At 37.2% G+C, this 21,072-nt stretch overlaps 1 protein-coding gene across 2 annotated transcripts in view; it reads left to right on the forward strand.

The window, feature by feature from the left end:
• ROCK2 (Rho associated coiled-coil containing protein kinase 2) overlaps positions 1–21,072 on the forward strand; it is a 104,002-nt gene that overhangs the window by 22,263 nt on the left and 60,667 nt on the right. For both annotated transcript variants that reach the window (XM_075750619.1, XM_075750620.1), the window contains exon 2: positions 20,679–20,760. In XM_075750619.1, coding sequence (XP_075606734.1) covers positions 20,679–20,760 — 82 coding nt within the window. The remainder of the gene's footprint in view (positions 1–20,678; positions 20,761–21,072) is intronic.

Consider the following 21,072-nt stretch of genomic DNA (forward strand, 5'->3'; position numbering starts at 1 on the left):
GCTAGGACATTGCACCTCTGAAGAAGATGTATGACAGTGATCATGCATTTTGTATTAACATCCATTAATGACAGATTATGGAAATAATAGAAAATCAGTTTTGAGAGAATGAAATTTTGTCTGGGAATCAAGCTGAAATGGAGCTATAGCAAGAAAGAAACCCCAAGAAGAAAAAAGCAGGAACACAGGAGCATGGCTTTGTTAAATAATGACTGCAGACATTATATTACTGGAGACATTTCTTACGGTTAAGCGTAAACTTAAGCGCCACTTTTAAAAAATCCTTTAATATTAAAGTAAGACAGTTCTGCTGACTTCAGTAGAAATAAAGTGAATCTTGACTGAAGTGCCTTATTGCAGCATGAAGTTGTAAGAAACTTTTAGCTTTTCGTCCTTATTTCTGTAGCATAAAAAGCTGGTGCAACTTGGCTTGCAAGTGGAAGTTGCAAAAGCACTTTTTATCTCATTTTTCATGCCTGCTGCACAGAATAGCTTACCTCTGCATTTACAGGGACAGTACTTCATGTTCCTCTGAGTTGCCAAAAAAATCACAGCATAAATTTCCATTGATCTCCACGCTTCTATCTTACTTTAAGATAGGCATTCAGTCCATTTCTGTCCAGGGGAGGACCTAGATCTTTTAGTGGGACGCGAGGTGCCAGTGGGAGGGTTGTGCAACTGAGAGGCAGCTGTGTCATAGAGCTTTCGGAGGGGTTGTTGAAGGTCTCTGAATGCTTCCTCGTTTTTTGACTTGGTGAGAAAATTTAAAAGGAGGGAGTTGGTTTACTAAGATCATGGCTAGTTGGAAGAATACGCTTAATTACAGCGTGCCATAATTATGTAGTCAGTCAGAAAGTGAGTTTGCATGGAGCGTTGTGATTTACATTGTCACAGTTACATTGAGGGTAGCTTCACTTTCAGTTGTGAATGTCAGAGTTTAACAAATGTATGATATCATACTTTGAGTTTTAAGTTTGACATGTGCACAGTTTGGACAAATTACAAGTTACTATAATATTGTTAAAAACTCATATTTTTCACACGAACATTCACACAGTAGCTAATGCAGATGGCTATACGTTATGTAGCACCTCCTTGAATTTGAGGCAGATAAGGAAATTAAATAATTTTCCCATCTAATCATTTATTTACTAGAGGACAGTATTTGAGCAGCTGTTCACAGGGGTGGGCAGGTGCCCTATTCTGGTTTTGTTCAACTGCTCCCTGTAATGAGTGGAAGATTTTTTTTTTTTAATGAAGTGAAGTATGATTACAATTTCCTAAACATTTCAGAAGATGAAAATGTAATACTGTTAACTTTGCATGTACAATCTTAATTGCAGCAACTGAGGGGGTATAAATTAATACGTAGCAAAATATAGTTGCAGGTTTCCATGTATATTATAAAGTAAGATTGGATTGCAAATATATAGGTAGCTTCAGAACTCTGGAGACTTGTGAAAATTATTTTCAATTATGATCATTGAAAATCAATGATTTCTACTTATTGCTAATTTTGCCATAGTAGATTTTTTCTAGCACTTTTTTAATATAAAAAATCTTAAATTGTACTAGTAAGAAGTTCTATAGTTTAAATATTTCTCCATGACAAAGAGAGTGAGTTAATATCTTTGTTAACATTCTTGTTAATTGAATAGCACAACTGTAAATGCAAAATTTATAGGCAAAACAGCACATCCTAGCAGACAACCCTGATTTCTGGTAAACTGCCTTTTGCTGAAGAAGGATAAAGTTTGTTCAACTACAATAGAATTCCGTGTTGGAAATGAGGATAAGGCTTCTGCTCTGAGGGCAGCGTTGGCTTTCATGTGTAGCTGAAGGACAGTCACCTAGTTTGAAAATGCTTGTCTGTGGGTTTGGGGATCGTGTTTTTCTCTTTCCCATCGCAGTTTTTGGACAGGCAGATGTTGCCATGAGGTAGAGAGGAAGAGCTGGCAAATACTGGTAGGGAAGCAGCTCTGAAGGCTTCCTGGCACAGGGGAGGAATTCTGGTTCTCAATCCTGAATGCGTAAAGGGATGCGAAGCCCATGGCCCTGGCCGCACCTGTAAGCGTGGAGGAATGGGACCCGGGTGGCTGTCCCCTGTCCGTGGCGGGGGAACGGGGTGCTGCTTCCTGGCTGTTGGCTTTGCTAAGAGTGGTTGATAAGGGTAAAGCTGTAGGTCCCTTTTAAGCGTGTATTTGGACACAGTGTATTTTGCATATTTGTTTCAAGTTGTTTAAGTTTTTTAAAGCCAAATAACAGTCTGTAGAATTTCAGTCAGCAGATGAATTATATGGTAAGAGGCTCAACTTTCATGCATATGACAGTTCTGAATGATGGTGGTCCCTGAAGATTTTTCCCAAGTTTAAAATAAGTTGCATGTTTTATTACTTTGAAAGATACTTAATAAAAAAAAGTAGTATGCTTTCTTGGTTTATTTAAAGCACTCTTACTATAAACAGCACTTAGCACTTTTAACAAATGTATTTATACAACTATAAACAAGGGACACTTCAAATAACTGCCAGGTTTCTAAGTGTTAAGTAAAGGGTTTTATTTTTTTGTTCCTGAACTGTAGAAACTCCTGCAAAAGCAGGAATAAGCAGGCCATATAACAGAAAATGATGCTACTGAACTGCTTTAGTTGTTTCCATTGCATATGTAGATGTTTTCTTGCTAATGGCTGTTGGTGATAAACATTTACTTATCTAAATTTATGGCACCTCACAAACTTATCTTCGATCCTGAGGTCATTTGCTCTTCATTCACAGTGTACGATCTCCTGGTGTTTTGGCTAAATAAAGGGGTGAAAATGCAGCATTGTTGTTAAACTGATCCTATTTCCCAATGAAGGGAGTCAGTTGCTTACCAGAATGTTGAGGTATGAACTGTGACACTGATAGAGTGAAAATTAGTAAGAGGGAGGAGAAAGGAAATGCATCAGTAATCCTTTGTGGTTGTGCATCTGCTCCAGGTAGAAGTCTACATCCAGAAGTCTGCCTGCAATTCCAGTTACAATGGGAAGTGCAAGTAGCAGCTGTTGAGATCATCCACCTTTTCATTTGCAGTGCAGCGATAACGCTGTGCTGGACTCTGGGCATAATCATTGCTACTGGTATTGCTCTGAAACATAGTCACTGGCATAAAATACAGCTGTACTGTCTGCACGGGGCCTGAGTCACTGCTCTGGGTGTTTTCACTGGGGAGGACTTCATTGGCTTGCTGTAAAGTACCTTTCTCTGGAAACTCGGGGCACCTGTGATTCTGAAATCAGGACTGTCATCTTCTCAGAAGATAGGACTTCTAAAGTTGTGTTTGTTGGGGTTTTTTTTTATTTGACCTCTACCCTATGCTGCCTGTGCTGTCTACTTGAAAGGCACTCCATTTGTCTGTGCCCTCACGTCTGAGGTGCTGCCATCCCCACTCCTGCTTTGTAAGCCTACTGGATTGGTTATCATAGAATCATTTAGGTTGGAAAAGATCCTTCAGACCACGGAGTCCAACTGTTAACCTAACATTACAAAATAACAAACTGCCATTTCCAGATTATTTATGCCTACATTATTCCCATAGATATAACGTGGGGCATGCTGGAAATAACGAATCATGTACTGTGTGATGTACATGTACTGCTGAATGACCTGAAAGAAATCTATCTTAATGACTCAACAAGCAATTTTAAGGCTCCTGTATTTTTACCTAGCTGAAACTGGGAAGGACTCAGATAAGACGTCCTAAAATCTGATTGTCAGTTTATGATGCTTTGTCAGTGTGCTACTTTTAATATATGTACGTAGGAGTACCTGCAAAAAATTACATGGGCCTTTTACTAAAGAAATGTATGAACAAAATTTGTAAGTAATTCTAGAACTATTTCTAGAATTCTAGCACTGGTTTGTGTTAATAGTATTTTTAATTTTTCAAAAGTGAGCTTTCCTGTAAATAAGCAGCTTCAGTTTCTTCCACAGTATGGTTCAATGGCAGTTAGGGAGTTGAACTTCCATTTAAGTAATTTGCTGACTTTTTTTTTTTTTTTTAATATCTAATTATGATTTGTCATCCAGTTTAGTAGCTAATGGGGTTTAAAGTCAATGCAGAAACATTGGATTATAATTTGAATTAAACAATTCAGATTGAAAAGGCTCTGACAATTTTATCTGGCCCTCTCCTCCTTTTGCCCAAGTCTAAGTCATAATAATATTTAGAATTCCTTTCAAAATGTCTTTGGAATGATCTTTGGCATTTCCCTGCATAATCCTTTCTATTCTTTTATCTTTTTAACTGTTGACCTCCTTTCCTGTCTACATTATGTCTGCTAAAACTCTGGCCTGTTTTTTCTGGTCATTTTATTATAAACCTTGATTTTCAGTACTATGATTTACTGTAGAAACTTGTCTCTGGATTTTCATTCTTCCAAATCCTTTGCATGAACAAATGGGATCTAGTTTTCAAGCCAAACTTTCATCAATATTTGTGATGATTAATGTTTCAGGTCTTAGATATCTACTAATTAGATGACTGCAGTATTTCTTAGCCTCTTTAACGCTTCTTTGCCTATCCTTTGGAGGAGGGGTTTTACAATTGCTGCTATTAGGCAAATAGAGTTATACTTACTTGTCAAACAGATGCTCCATGGTCAGTTTATTATTCAGAGATTTTTAAGTCACTGTAGGATGAGAGAAAATGGCACGGATTAGTTGCATATAAGTGAAGTTTCACAAATAGTTGTTATTGTGGTGATAACAATAACTAATTCAGTGTTTCTGAAAAACACACTTAAACATGGGTGTTCTGAGCTCATAATGAAGTTAGGTGTATGCTTTCGAAGAACTGAAGTTACATTTTCAGATAAATGAGTCAGCATAAAGGATTACTATTTCTAGGAGTTCTATTCTGGTATCTAACTAAAGTATTTCCACTGAGAGTGATGGCATTCTGAGTGAAGAGAAGGCTTAAATATAGAATTGCATAGTGTGTAGTACAGGGTGATATCAAAATTTAGAAAAAAGTATTAGAAAGTAAGCTGCATTTTTTGGGTTACTGCACCTTTGTTTTAAGTGATTAAAATCAACGCACTAAATTTTTGTAATGCTGGGTTTATGTATTAGTATTGAAATGTTTTCTTATGAGTTGAAAGCAAAAAAGGGATCCTTTTTATCTCTCATCTGCAAAACTTCATCTTCCTCATTTGGGTACAGGAAGTTAGGGACCATGAACTCTCTTAAAGAGAAAAAGACTGTAAAGATGCATGTCTGCTTCAAAATGTAGTGGTTTTGGACGGGATTTTTCTCGAAAAGACTTGTATGTCCATCATATTGCAGGTCTCATGGCTAAAAGGATGAATGTACATATGTGCAGCAAAAACTTTAATTTTGCTTCATCCATAATGAATGGAAGAATGAGTGTACAATAGCTCAGGAACATCTTCTTTACTGTGAAGAAAATATATTTATTCTAGTACTTCTAATTTCAGAACAACTTCACAATACTGCTTGTGTTAGTAGAGATAAGTCTACTTTTGAATTGCATTTGAAAATAGTGGTTTCCTAGGTTGGTAAAATTGTTCAACTAATGCTGAGTTGAAAATTGAGATAGTCGTTCTGTCTTAAAAAAAAATAAGACCCCAGAGTTCTCTTAAAGATAAATCTTACCTTTAAAATACTGCTACAACTTGCAACTGTTTTCACTCTTCTTTCACTTCTCGGTAAAAGACAGGAACTGCATTATGATCTTGAGTCTCTTCTAAAAAGACTACAGTTTCCTTTGCTAATTTGATGTGATCCCTTTTCAGAAATACAAACAAAAAGGTCTTGTATACTTAAGCACACCCAACTATGTGGTTTGCACCTACAGCTGGAACACTTGGGAAGAAGAATGTTCTGGGAACTTGTTATGCAAATGCCAGACCAAGTGTCCCACTTTATTTCAGAGTTACCATCTAGAGTATTACCACAACAAATAGCCTTTTTTAACTTGAATGAGGTTTAACCAGCTGTAAAATTGATAATCAGTCATGGGATTTCAGAAACTGCAGTGTGAGTGGTTTTTGCATTGTCTGTGCAGTAATGAAAATCAAGTTCCTAGAAGATTGAATGTACCTGAAATGTTGTTTTTAAACTACCCAAGAGAACTTTTATACACTTAGTTCTATTGGTTTTGTTTTCACTGAGCGAGAGGTGAAGTTGGAAAGAGGACACAAAGCAGTATTGCACAGCTGCTTGTTCCATGTTGGAAGAATTATCATGACATGGAAGGTGAAGTGAAGTAAGTTTGGACACTCAACCTTTATTCTGTTATATCCCAAGTTTTGGAAATTTTTCCTTTTAATATAGCTGTATGAGTACGTAGTAGTAATGCCACTTCGAGATTTACAAGTTAACTTAAAATAGATGCAGTATGACTTTAAAACATCACTAAATGGTAAATTGATTTCTTGTTCTGTGTATTGCTAAGATTAGGAAAATTGTCTTATTCCGCATAGGGCTGATACTAAGTCCTTTCAAATGTTTTCTGCAAGCTCATAGCCTGCTTTACAGCAGTGACACTTGATTTGGCTCTTGCCAGAGCTGGCATTTGAACCCAGCCTCCATTTTCTCATGTTTTAGGCAAGATACAATGTACTACTGGTTTCAGAATGGTTTCTTTTAGTCTCTGTTGTCAAAACTCTTCTCTTCTTTGTTGTGTATTTTTGAGTTTGACACCTGATGTCCTCTTTTGTCCAGAGCATGTAATACTGAGGCCGAAGGAAAGTCTCTGTCTTATTTCCTTGTAATCACTTGTAGGGATTGAAGCAGCTTGTATAAGAATAAAAAGACAGTTGCCTGAAGTAATAACATGAAAGTGGATGACTAGAATGGAAACTAGACTAAATCAGGAGTTTGTCTAGCTGAAATACCATATTTCCAGCAATAGCCAATAGCTCAGAAGTGCTTGGGACGGAGTGCAGGAGGAGGACTTCCCATTCCCTTGCATTCGTTCAGCCTGTGGAGACGAGGCAGCTCAGGGACTCTCAAAGTAGATGTGGTGTTTTTCCGTCTCTTAGCCCTTGACGGCTTTCTCTCTCTTGACTCGAATAGCTGACAGCCCAGTGTAAACTTCTTGGCGGCGGAAACATCCTATGGTGCTAAGTTCTAGCTTAACTCTATGATGTGAAAAAGCCCCTTTCTTCTGTTTTGAGTCTCTTGCGTGCTAGCTTCATTTGCCTTCCATCTTCCTATTAATGGGGTGCCAGTTAGCCAGTGGGTCTGAGTCACCACATACGTAGGAGACCAGTTTCCAGTTGATTGCCTGTGATACTGTCTGATGTTGTCTCTGCTTATTTCAATTTGTGCTTATCCATTAGGCATCTCTTATCTTAGATTTGACTGCAGTACAAAACAAAACAGCCATGATCTTCCACAGACAAACCCTGGTCCGTGATCGATGACACTGTGATAATACAATTCACGATGAAATATCATTCCACAAAATATCCTGTCAGCTCTTCTAACAGCAGTGTCTAGCCAAATAATTTGTGATACTTCTGGAGATTTACGTGGCACCCTGTCAATAATTGAGCTCTGGTTGAAACTGTTTTCAGAATTGAATAAAAATACCCATCATAAGATAATTTAGGATGCAAGGGACCTGTGGAGGTTTTCTGATCCAAGTCACTGACATACTCTTAATCAGGTTCAATCAGATGATGTTTAAGATTTAAATTTTTAAAATCTCCAAATACAGAGATGCCACATCCTCTCTGGGCCACCTGTTCCAACGTTTGACCATGATGGAAAAAAAAGTTTCCATATAGCCCATTGCAATTTCCCGAGTGGCAACTTGTGTTTGTTCCCTTTTGTTATACCCCTGTGCCATAGACCTACTACTGAATCACGGCCAGCTTCTTGTCCACCAAGACCCTCAGGTCTTTTTCCTCAAAGCCACTGTCTAACCAGTGAGTGCCAGCCTCTCCTGGTGTGTGGTGGTATTCCATCCCACATGCTGGAGTCTACATGTGTCTTTGAACTGCATGAGGTTTCTGTCAGCCCATTTTCCCAGACTTTCCAGGTCCCTCTGAATAGCACCTCTGCTCTCCAGCATTATCAGCTGCTTCTGCTGGTTGGTGTTATCCATGAAGTTGCTGAAGGTAGACTGTGTCCTAGCTTTTGGTTCTTTAGTAAAAACATTAAACAGTATTGGTCCCAGTATCAGTCCGTGGGGAGTGCCAGTGGTCACCAGCTGCCAAGTTGGACTTTATAGTACTGATGGTGATGATTCTTTGAGTCTGATGGTCTAGCCAGCTTTCCACCTGATCATTCACCCAATTGGCCTGTAAGATTGCTATAGGAATCTATGTTCAATATCTTGCTGAAGTCCAGATAAACAACATACACTGCTCACTCTTGGGTACTGAAACAGTCATCTCATTATAGAAGACAATAAAGTTGATTAGGCACAATTTCCTTGTGATCAATTTATTCAGTTAGCTTTTTCTTCATGGATTTTGAAATGGTGTCCAGGGACCTGAAGTTAAGTGGAATTCTGGCCTGTTCTGCAGATCCTACTTGCTGCCCTTGTTGAAAGTTCTGCTAGACTTGAAGTTTTTGGACTCATTGATATAAAAACTGATTTTAATGGTGCTGACCTGAATATGCTCATGTCAAAGTTAATTGTAGCATCACAGAATAATTCAGCTTTGAAGGCCTCAGGAGGACATCTGGGTTCAACCCCTGCTCAAAGCAGCCTGCCCCAAGCGTGAATCTGGTCTCTTTTATACAGGACAGCCAGTTACGTGGTGGAGGGTTATTTTTTTTCCCCTACTTTTTTTTCCCTTTTTCTTTTCTAGCAGGTATTTCAGAATAGGAAGTTTCTCCAAATTATTTTGGGTGACAATCATAATCTTTTTGTTACTGAGAAAAACATGGGAGATCAAACACTTCTAGTTGGACAATGTTCCTTTCCAGTCCTAGAGGCTGAGGCTAGTGACCTCTTAAATACCTTTGTATTATTGAAGTTGGTGAGGAAACTTCAGTTCTTTGATAATATCTCATCATTATGGATTTTGTGTGTGATGGATCTAGTCAGTCCCTAGAAGCCTATGTATTGAGTTTCAGCAGGAATCATCTAGAAAAGTTCCTGTTCTGCTTTAAAACCTAGAATGTTGCATTAGTAGTCCTGACACAGGAATTGGAATTGAAATTATATTTCTGTTATTTTACATATTTAAATACTAAAAACTATTTAAATATTTTAACACATTTACATGTAGGGTTTTTTTATGGGAAAATGCATTACCTGTTTGAGAGACAAAATTAATAGTGAATTTGACTGCAGTCTAGGGTCATCAGTGAAGTTTGCTTCCAGGATGCATGTAGGACTGTGGGACAGTGTATTGCAATGTTTTTATTACTCCAAGTGAGTATAATGTTATGTATGAAACGGGAATTATGCTATGTGAACACACTGCTCTACTAAAAAAAATCTAAAAAGCATTTCTTCGAATGGATTCTATAAAAATGTTTTTTCAAGTTGTATGCCCTTTTTTGTCAATAATAGAGAAGATCTGTATTAACTAAGATGGTGAACAGATACTTTCAAGAATGTCAGACTTAAAAATAAGGCACTCATATTTCAAGAAAATACTGCATACCTTATTAAATAAATCAAAATCATTGTAAATAATTTCCTTTATTAGAAAATCCATTTCTCTGAGAAAGCAATTTTTTTTAGAGCTGCTTAGTTTTTTTTTTTAGTTAAAACATAATCACCTTACCTATCAATAATTCATATATATTATTGCAAAAATAAAAACTTGTTTTCCTGATGTTGATGCTCTTTTGCCCCATTTATTTTAGATATTGGTGATCAGTATAAATGTATATATGTATTCATTTGTTTAAATTCCATTAATTTTTCTCCAGTGTCGTTAGGTAGCTACTCATGCAAAGATAATCTTAAAATAGTTGTTTTGTCCGTATTACCAGACAATAGATCAAGAGTAGTGTATGGTTGAACTAGGTCTTTTGGCTCATCACTATTTAAAATTAATTTTTGCCTCTTTTTTTCCCATGTCTGTTTAATCCTTCCTGCTCTTACCTGCAAGCTCCCTTCATTCCATTTTTACAACTGTTGACTTTTCCAGAAGTTTTCTGCAAAACACATCTATGTGTTAATATGTGAACAGCAGCTGAATTGAGGGACACTCTCTGTTTTGACTATTTCTCTTTGGCTTGAATCGTTTCTCCCTTGGAGTAGAAACCGTGCCTTTTTCTGCTAGCATATCAATCAGCACATCCTGATACCTGATGGATTGGTCTCGATATCTTGACCTTAAAAAAAAAAAATAAAATCCATCTGAAGCAATAAGCATTCTGTGTTTCTCTATACTGCATCCAAATTCTGTACTCCAATGTTAGAAGTGATTTTTATTGCTTTAGTTTTATTCATCATTTTAACTCAAAATCTGAGCTCATGGAATTATGGTGGAGTACAGCACTTCTATTTTAAGAAATACATGGTGCAGCTGATTAGAATATGCTGCTGACATCAAATTTGAAGTTAGGCAGGAGATAATATGATAGGCAGGCTATTATTTATTGGGTTAGAAATGTTCTAAGGAGTGATTTTAAACAATTGCTGATATTTTTAGGACAGGGAAATCTTGTAATCGTTTGTTCTGAACCAGTGATCAGAAAAAAAACAAGTCCTTTTATTACTTCTAGTCAATCATGCTTTTAGGGGAGGAGGATGCTAGATGGTATCTTGATTTTCCTTTCAAGCCTTCTTGTTTGCAATTCCAGTTACTGTAAAACAGATTGTTACAATTTTTATTATTTAATAAGTATACTTTTTTAGTTATTAGATTGTGTTCTTGCATCTTATTTATCCAAGACTGCTAAATAGATTAGTAAAAATATATCATATAATGCAACTATTTGCTTCATGTGAAAGACTATATAAGAAATATATTTATCCAAAAACAAGCTCACAGGGGAATCGAGGGATAAATGACTCTGGTACAACATCCAATGGCTGGTTGCTGAAATTAACTTCACAGACTAAACTGTTTGGAGGTACAAAAAGATAAATAGAATAATTTTCATGATGGAGAAGCAGGACTCTTATTTAAAATGAAACACGGATGGCCTTGTGGTCAAAACATGATTTTAAGAATAGACTGAACATCTGTCTCTTCAACCACAGATGAGCTCCCTGACCTTTTATCTGTGTTCCGGGTGTGAACTCTGACTCCTGTAGCTGTAGCCTTTGAAAGCTCTGTTTAAGAAAAGAGAAGTGAATAAAAAGCTGTGTCTTGCATTTGGATTTTTATGAAACAGCAGGTGATTTCACTTTTTCAGGAAGTTAGAGAAACCATTCCAGGCACAGGTTTGTTTTCTGTGCGTTTGTAGATAGTCTTTTTGCAGTTCTAGTACTTGTACTATTCTGCTTGATTGCTAGGGAAACCTTCATCTGAACATCTGAACTGATGCATGAACGGCTTGCTGTGGGAGAGGAACAGTCAAAATTACCAGACTGGTTTTGTTCCCTTGTTAAGGAGTTAAACTTGCTATTAAAGGCCTTGGAGAATTCCAATTAATAGAAAATTATCTCCAGTGTTGTTTTAACAGGTTTGCAATACTGGGCTTCAGTGCACATTGGTTTGTTTTGTTTTTTGGTTTTTTTTTTTTTGAAAGCAATACAAATTCTAAAATGTAAGATAGCTAAAGAACCTGAATATATGCAGTGACTTCAGATGAAAGCAGATTATGCTGAACTACTGAATTTTCCATGGCTACAGTGATAACCAGCAAGACATGCAAGACCAGTTTTATTAAGGCTATTAAGAAAATAGCAACAACTGATTTGGAGGAGAAAATGTGCGTTTTTGTAATGGTTAAGTGTTAATACATTGTTTTATTAAAATGAAAAATATTTTAGAGCTTAAGTTGTATATTCTCAGCTGCTGGCTCACTCCTCTTTCTCAGTCCTCTCTCTTTGGCTTAATTTACTGCTTTTGTGTGTTTCTTTGACTAATTTCTGAAAAGTTTCCAGGTAGGCTTGGAAGGAATTTCAGAGATCACTAGTGAAGTCCTCTTCACGGAGATAGGATACACAGCGGGCATCTACTGTAATAAATATTTCTCTAACTTGTGAATCTCTTGTGAAGGTGATTTATCAGCTTCGTTGGGTAGGTATATTATGTCAGTTCACTACTGCTATTTAGAATTTTTTTCCTAATCTGTAACCTAAATCTTCACTCCTAATTCAGCTGATTTTTTACATTGTTTCTGGGGATGTGAGGAAACGTCCATCATCCTCATTGTCACTCATAACAGCTTCTTATATTCTGAAAGAAGTTGTCCTGTCTCCTCTTAGGCTAACCTTTTTTAAGAGTAAAATCTCTGGTCTTGACAGTCTTCTGTAGCACAAATTGCGTGTCACTTCTCTGCTCTTGTTAACCCCCTTTCAGTTCTTTTCCAGCTTGTGTTTTGCTGTCCTCTCTATAGGGATTCACAAAGCTGGACTAAATATTCTGGCTTAGGCTATAACAATATCAGCAAATGGTTTCTGATCTTTCTTTACCAAAGAACATTAGTTCTCTCTGAGGTCCTTATATGATCAACCTCCTGTTTATGCATCCTAGATGGGACTTCTAGTCTGTTGTAGCCCTGCATCTTTTTCTGTTATCTTCCTATTTACTCATTATTTCCATTTTCATGTTCTGTGCATTTAATTTCTTTCAAAAGCATACGTTGGTGTGGATTTTTCCCCTCCCTTTGTGCTTATTCTTTGAGTTGCATCTGATTGGAATTTTTTTCAGATTTTTTCCTTCATTTTTGAGATAATTTTAAATGCAATAAAAAGCATGTGCTCAGAGCTCTGAAATTGGTATCATTTGCTGATTTGTATTTGTTCTTAATAGACAATTTTCTTATTCTGTTGCTTTATTGTGCTAATGAAAATATTCTGTAGAACTGGAACAGGACAAACCCAGGGGAATTTCTTTTTGACATACTTTTCCAACTCCTGATAATTATGAAACTCCTGATAATTACCTTTTGGACATTTTCTTCATGATTTCCTATACAGTAATTTTTTTTTACTTTGGTAATGAGAATCATGAGTCTTGTGTTTTATTCCTGTGTTAAAATGCTTTGCTTTATTGATTACATAATATATTATGCCAGAAATCAGTTACATGACACTATTTTATTTTTGAGAAGAATACTCAAAAAACTTAAACCCTGATCATACATGTTAATCTCCTAGATGTTTACAAATTGATTAATGTCTTGTTCTAAGTCCCTCTCCCCAAGTATTCCGATCTGTAGGTTGGAAAGCCCTCCTCCTTTTAATGATACTGCTTTAATTTGCCCTTTTCAGTCCTAATGACCTCTCCTGTTCTCCTGACTTCTCAAAGAAAATTGATTAAGACAGTCTCCTTAAATATTTTAGAGTGAATTTCAGTTGATCTTGCTGTCCTCAGCACATTTCTTAATGTACAGTGATTTTCTTTAGGATTTTTTTTTTCATTCTTATCCTTTGTAAATATGTCCAGATATACAATATTACAAAAAAAAAGTTGAAGAAAGCACGGAAAACTTAAGCATTCTGTGCATTCTTTGTCTTTCTTAACGCTTAATGGACTTCTATTTTAATCATTCTTGTATAAAGTATTTACCATTCTTTCCTCTTGTCCCTTGTAAACTACAACTCATACACCTTTGCCTTTCTGATCTTTATTTACATGCTTTTGCTGTTTCATAGTGTTGTTCCTTAAAGTTCTTGTGGCATCTTGAACACAATTTTGTGATTATTCTTTTGTTAGTATTTAAGGATGAAGCTATTTTTGGTCTGTTATCATCTTATTATTACAATGAAACAGTCTGACGCTGTCCCTGTCAGATAGCAAGGTAAATTGTATAAAACCATTAAAATATGCATGGCGGTCCTTGAGGAGTATTGCTTGTATGATGAAGAAAAATTTGCATTTATTAAATAGTAGACAACAATAAAATAATTTCATTCATTTAAATCATTTCAATATTTCTTTACCTCCATATATAGAAATCAGATTGCAAATAAAACCTGCTGTTAAGTATTTGTTTATATGTGGACAGCAGCTGCTTTTAGGTTTCTAAACTGTACCTAATACTGTAAAAACTTATATCTTTTAATTGATGTAGAACTATTAAAGAACTTCTAGAATAGCAAGACGTCTCAACAGTAAATATTGGTGGCATTATCATGTCCTGAGTTATTCCTTCACATACTAATTATGCTTAAGTAAGCAAAAAATTAATTACAGTGTATCCTGATGATCACTGAGTAGGATAAGCTTGGGAAAATGGTATATTTGCCTTATATGTGACATTTCAGTTGTTTTTTGTATTGTAAAAGCTTAGCAAGCTTTTAGCCTTTATATCCAAAGGTAGCTTCTATGGTATGGAAAGACATAATCGCTCAGGAAAGACCAGAATTATTTAAGGGTCCATTTGGCATATGGAAGAATATAGTTGGGGGTTTAATCCTGATGAAGAGTCATTAGATGTTCAGTTCCCATGTGCACAGACTTAGAAAGTTCTGCTTTTAAAAGCACGTGGGTCAAGTTAGAAAAATGTAATCTCAAGTTACAGACTTTTCTATCCTTACTTTCCACTGCAGCAGAGTTTATTAAATTTTATTTGAGGATTTGGAAGGCTGGGAAAGGGGAAAGGAATAGTGGTGTGGTTTTCTTAAGTGTAATGGTTTAGTGAACTTTTCATAGAATCATAGAATGGTTTGGGTTGGAAGGGACCTTCAAGGATCATCTAGTCCAACGCCGCTGCCATGGGCAGGAGCATCTTTCACTAGATCAGGTCACTCAGGTTTTCCAGTTATTGCAGAATTATGAATTGTTTCCTGCGGGTACTAAGGAAGCAACTGATACCTCTTCTGTTCAGTTGTCCTACTTTTTGGTTTTGAGTTGCTTTACTTTTTTTGTCATCATGAAGCTGAGGAATAAATTGAAGTAGCCAAAGCTGTGTGACATCCTGTGGAGTTTACATGTAAATATCAATGTTGGACAGGTTCAAACAGCAATTTTAATTTTAGAAATTGGGCTTCAGTGGGATTGTTTGGAATTAACATTGAGGTGGTATTTAGAAGCTACCGTTATTTTTCCCTATTACAGCCCCTTTTGTCGGAGAAGAACATAAACATTTAGTTCCTGTACTTCCTGAACTTTTCTTGCCTGTTTTTTCTTTGGTTCATTCAGGTCTGTAACAGTATGAGCTGCTTGCTGGGAAGGCCAGGCTCCATGTTGTCAGCAGAGCTGGTTGCTGCTGCCGGAGTGGGCAGGATCTCTTCTCCTGGTATAGGAGATTGGGAAACAATCTGTAGAGAACGTTTTCACACGTTTGCCATGAGCAAAAGGCTTTTGATGGGGGCAGAGTTGTCTTTACTAACAGTGTGTTTGGAAGCTGCTATTTTTGGCCTATTAGCTTCTGAGCTTTCTGTAATAGCAGAAAGAGGAAGCGAACAGTGAAATCACTTTAATAACATATTTCCTGGTTGAAGTGACTTATCTGTGAGGCCTAGACAAAGGAGATGTCATTTCCTGGATTACTTCTCTTCAAATTGAACGGTCTGCTTTACTGTGTAATCTTTTGACCCAGCTTCTTAATTGTAGTACAATTTTCATGTTAAGTAATGTAAACTAGGCCTTCTAATGAAAATGTAAATCTTTAAGGAAATGCCTTTTGACAAAATGCTAATGTGCAAGACAAGTCTTTCATAAACTACATGTTGATATGAACTTGAAATCCCTTACCTTAAAATTATGTTCAAGAGCGTAAAATCTTGTCTTTAAAAGAATATGATAATGAGGTTTGTTCACAGAGATTAGGAAAAAAATTGACATTCTTTCTATTCCTCTTGATGCTGATACTAATCACTTTTCTTGGACGCCAGTTAGGATGCTTCCAAATAGTTAAGAATAGGCAGTTGCACTGTTCTCAAATTTCTGTTCATTAATAGCTACTTGTGAAAATTGTTACCAGAAGTCCATGAAAAGGTGACAGAAAGAGCTAATAAAAAAGTCAGCTGCAAATATGATTCTCAGTTTTTATAGCCCACAAAAAATGCTGTGGAATCGGGATGACACAGGGGAAAAAACGGTGACATCTGAAATGATAATATACAACTCGGTTTAAATTGGAAGTTTTGGTTGTCTTGGACATTGTAATCCAAATTTACTAAAATGTCTGTCAAGGATGATGACTTTATTCTTTTCCCTGACTTTGTGCACAAGATATAAGTAGAGCACTCTATACATGTTTTACTTGGTCAACCTCTAAAATATCTTTGCATGAAAAGCATTTCAGGTGTCCTTGCTTCCCCGCCCCCCCCCCCCCCCCCCCCCAAAAGAAATAAATAATAGGAAGAACAAAAAAAAACTTTATTGATTTGTGTCGGCACAGAGTGCTTTTACGTCCTCCTTAAAATGTCTGCCCAGTTGTTAGTCATTATGAAAATACTATTTCAATAGAAATGAAAGAATGTAAAAGGAGTGATAATAAGGTATTAGACTGTGAAGAGAGAAATAGAGTAAGAAGGTGCTCAGACCTCTAGGGAACTAGTTTTTATTTTTAAATCTGTGCTGTAGAAACGAGAACTGTAATTCATCAGAAAAAATATGCTCAGGACCAATTGTGAAACTAATTGCATTAAGGGATTCTAAAGAGTAAGAAAGACTTTTACTTTGATACTGTAAATTGATACTGTAAACTACAGCCATATATTAATGGAGTTATATTGCAAATATATTAATGTTGTATTTGGAGTTAGGTGTTGTGTGTAGACTACCAGCTAATTGGAATTGAGACTTCATTGTGCTACGTAAAAATCATAGTAGATGGCCCAGCTGCTGTCCATCAGGGCATTCAGTATGGTCCTTTTCTATATGTTGCAAGGTGAAGACCCATATTTCTGCTGACACACTGTGCTGCAGAATGAGATATCCTTTTTTGGAAGGCAGTGTTTGCTAGAGTTCGGTATTACAGAGTCTATTACGTTATTTTGCAGGAAATCACCTCAAGTCAGAGTACTTTCCGTTGGATTTGTGCAGGTTACCGGGCAGTTCCTGTGCAGTTCATGCAGTGACTAATCCATAAGTATTTAGCAACTTTGGTTTAGTTTTATTGTGACTTTTGTAAAAATGTCATCAAATTTAAGAATAGGTACTAAGCCTTCTGTCCCTCTGAAAGATGAGTACGATGTCCCAGTGCATCGCTCCTTTATCCTTAATGGGTCTTGCAGGAACAGTTACGTTCAAGGCTGAAATAATGCCTATAAATATTGGTCTTAAAGTAACTAACAATTGATACAATGTATTCTTCATTGACATCCCTATTTGCTTATTAACACTGTTTTATGTTTCTTTTTATAAGGAAGTTCTAAAATGTGATGTATGAGACCTTCATGGCACAGTTCATGTTACATAGATTCAACAGTAAAACTCTACTTTTTCTCTGTGCAGCACTGGAAATATTTTAGGTGTTACATCACAGAATGGTTGAGGTTGGCAAGGACCTCCTGAGATCATCTAATCCTATTTCCTGCTCGATGCAGGGTCAGCTAGAGTAGATTGCCCAGGACCATGTCCAGTCAGATTTTAAGTATCTGCACTGATGGAGACACCACAACCTCTCTGGGCAACTTGTTCCAGTGCCTGACCACCCTCACAGGAAAAAAAGTGTTGTGTCCAGATGGCATTTCATGTGCTTTACCTTGTGCCTGTTGTCTCTTGTCCTGTCAGTGAGCACTACCTTTTCTTCATTCCCTCCCATCAGGTACTGGTACACATTGATAAGATCCCTTGCCCTGAGGCTTCTCCAGGCTGAAGAGCCCCAGCTCTCTGAGCCTCTCCTCTCACAAGAAATGCTCCAGTGCTTTAATTTTCATGGCCCTTTGCTTGACTTGCTCCACTAAAGTTCCTGCCTTTCTTGGTTTAGGAGCCCCAGGAGTGGACACTGCACTCCAGGTGTGGCCTCACCAGTGCTGAGTAGAGAGGAAGGATCTTTACCTGCTGACAGTGCTTTTCCTAATGCAGCCCAGGAAGAGCCCTGCTCTCTCCTTGTTCACCAATCCAGTCACCTCATCATAGAATCAGCTTGTCAACCATTATTATTCCTTCGTAAATCCATGCTGACTACTCCCAGTTGCCGTCTTGTCCTTTGTGTGTTTGGAAATGGTTTCCAGGAGCATTTTCTCCATCACCTTCCCAGGAATCAAGATGAGACTGGCCCACCTGCAGTTCTCTGAATCTTCCTTCTTGAAGACGGGAATGATGTTTGTTCTTTTCCAGTCTTCAGGAACCTTTCCCAGTTGCCATTATCTTTCAGTGATTGAGAGTAGCCTCTCAATGACATCAGCCAGCTCCCTCAGCACTCATGGGTGCATCCTGTCAGGGCCCATGGACTTCTGTATGTCCAGTTTAAGTGCTCCTAGTCCTGGAGCACTTGGTCCTGGCACCTGGCCCTCCTCCACCAAGTCTAAGTCCTCCAAGCTCCAGACTTTTCCTCTGGTCTGAGGTGCCTGGGATTCCTGAAGGCTGGTCTTACCATTAAAGACTGAGGCAAAGAAGGCATTGGGTACCTTGGCCAATGTCCTTTGTCACCAGCTCCCCTGCCCCATTAAGCAACAGGCCCATTATATTCCCTAGTCTTCCTTTTGCTGCTTATGTATTTGTAGAACCCTTTCTTGATGCCCTTCACATCCTTCACCAGGTTGACCTCTGGGACAGCCCTAGCTTTCCTAACCCTACCCCTGCATGATCAGACAGCAGTTGTCATCCTCTTGGGCCACTTTACCCCTTCTTCCACCTCTTCCTTTTCATGTCTGAGTTGAGGGGGGAGCTCCTTACTCATTCCTGCAGGCCTCCTGCTGCCTTTTCTTGTTTTCCTACTTACCCGGGTGGACCTTTTTGGGTTTTTGCCTTTTTTGAAGTTTTATGCTTTATGCCATGTTTTAATGCATCTGTGAGGCTCTGATGTTTTATAATAGTTATGTCAAATATAATAAATGTAATCATCTTGTAACAGATGATTCTAACGAGATGCTAATTGATGTTTCCCTATCAATTTAAAACACATAGTAAGGCAAGCTTGTATTCTGTGGCCTTTAGTAGCAGGAAATCATCTGGGTAGGAAATCACACAAATACACCTGGGGTTATTCCTCCCCAGATGCAGAACTTGGCATTTCCGCTTGTTGAACTTTGTGATGTTCTTCTCTCTCCGCTTCTCTGGCCTGTCAAGCATACCTTTGGGCATTTCTTGAGCAAGTCCTGTTTTCCATAGGGCCTAATGACTGCTACTGCTACTTCCCAAGACACTTTCATTTGTTAGGAGGTAAAAAAAAATAAATCACAATTGAATCTCTTAATTTTGAAAATGTGCTTAATCATTAACATTTTTTGTGGTGTAAAGCAACATCTCCACAGATGAGGTAGTCTTATTTTTGTACATGCATACTGAGGACGCTATTCAAAATGTATTTCATAATCTTGGGCTTCACTTTTAACTCTGTCCAGGTAGATATATTATTCAAATGAATATAATAATTTTAGTGCGATTTGCAACAGAAGTGATCCCTTCCCATATGTATTAAGAAAAAAAAAATACAATCAGGAGGTTCTTAGCTATAGTTACTAAGACTGAAAAGCCGTCTAGTTCTATTGGCTACCTATTAATAAATGTGCTGTGGTCACTGACTTAAATCTCTGTGATGCCTGTCAAGGCTCAAAAACCTGAAGAAACAATCTCAGGATTTTGTTCTTAGAGCAATAAACAAAGGTACCAGTTCAGGCAGAACACTGGAGATGCTGGGTATGAATGGAGTCCCTGACTCTTCTTAGTATCTGAATCTAATTTTTATTTTTGTTTGTGCTTGTGTGACTGGAAAGGGCAGTGTGTTTGGAAGAATATTTTTTTTAAAGTTTTTCTAGGTTGCTGAAAGGTGGAATTGAGTTAAGTCTTGTAAGAGGCATTTAAAATACTATTTTTAGTTTAGATGTTGGTGATCTCATTCCTTGCCATTTTAAGAGGTCTCAATTGTTTTCTATGGAGGCATTGATAATTGGTAGCAGAATGGCATGTAGAGTTCTGGCTTGTCTTCTGTTGAGTCACTTAGAAAAAGTAATCTAGTCTTGTGAGCTTGAATTATGTGGTGAATTGTCGTCTTAAGTTTAGGTCATGTCTTGCTTCCAAGAAGAAAAATGTGCAGTTGGTTTTTGAATGTCCAGAATAAGAAGGTAGAGAGAATGTGATGAAAGCAATAATACAAACGTAATGTTTTATAAATGTGGGAAAAGTGTAATGGAAATAAGAAAACCAGATTGAACTCAGTATCTTAAATCAGTGTTTAATGAGTAAGACTACTTACTGGTTAAGATTAAACTACTACTCCAGTTTAAGTCCCAGTGCCACTAATGAATGGTAATGTATCTGTACTGTTTATAGGTCAACTTGGAGCCAGCCAGTGTGTGTTAGCTCCTTTGCGGTGACTGGTTTATAAACACACTTGAGAGCTTGTTTGATTTGCCTACTAGGAATGTAATGCATGCTTGAATAATATATAATCAGTCTTAGTGTAGTAGTTTAAGAAAGTTGTTAACTATGATTTGAACTCAATTAACTTATTTTTATTTCTTTTCAGGATGGCTTGAATTCTTTGGTCCTTGATCTGGATTATCCAGCACTGAGGAAGAACAAGAACATTGATAACTTCTTAAATAGATGTAAGTTACAAGTGGCCTTTAAACTAAGAGTGGTCAGAAATGCATTGCAAACTTTCATTTTGCTAATTTTGATAATTCTGAGCGTCTATATTCAGAAGGCTTTGGAGGACCATTTATTACAGAGAGGTTTTATTTTGGGGAGTCATTGTATTGCTGAAAATATGTTGGAAAATACCAGCTGTAGATTGTAATTTTTCCAACTACAGTTGGAAAAATCCTTTTATGTTATTGTTTTATCTTAATTATGTGCTGCGACATAATTTGCAAAGCATATCCCAGTTATTATTCTTCAGGAATTAATTACTCAAAATG

Source organism: Balearica regulorum, chromosome 3, assembly GCF_011004875.1.
Source record: "Balearica regulorum gibbericeps isolate bBalReg1 chromosome 3, bBalReg1.pri, whole genome shotgun sequence".
Lineage (NCBI taxonomy): Eukaryota > Metazoa > Chordata > Aves > Gruiformes > Gruidae > Balearica > Balearica regulorum.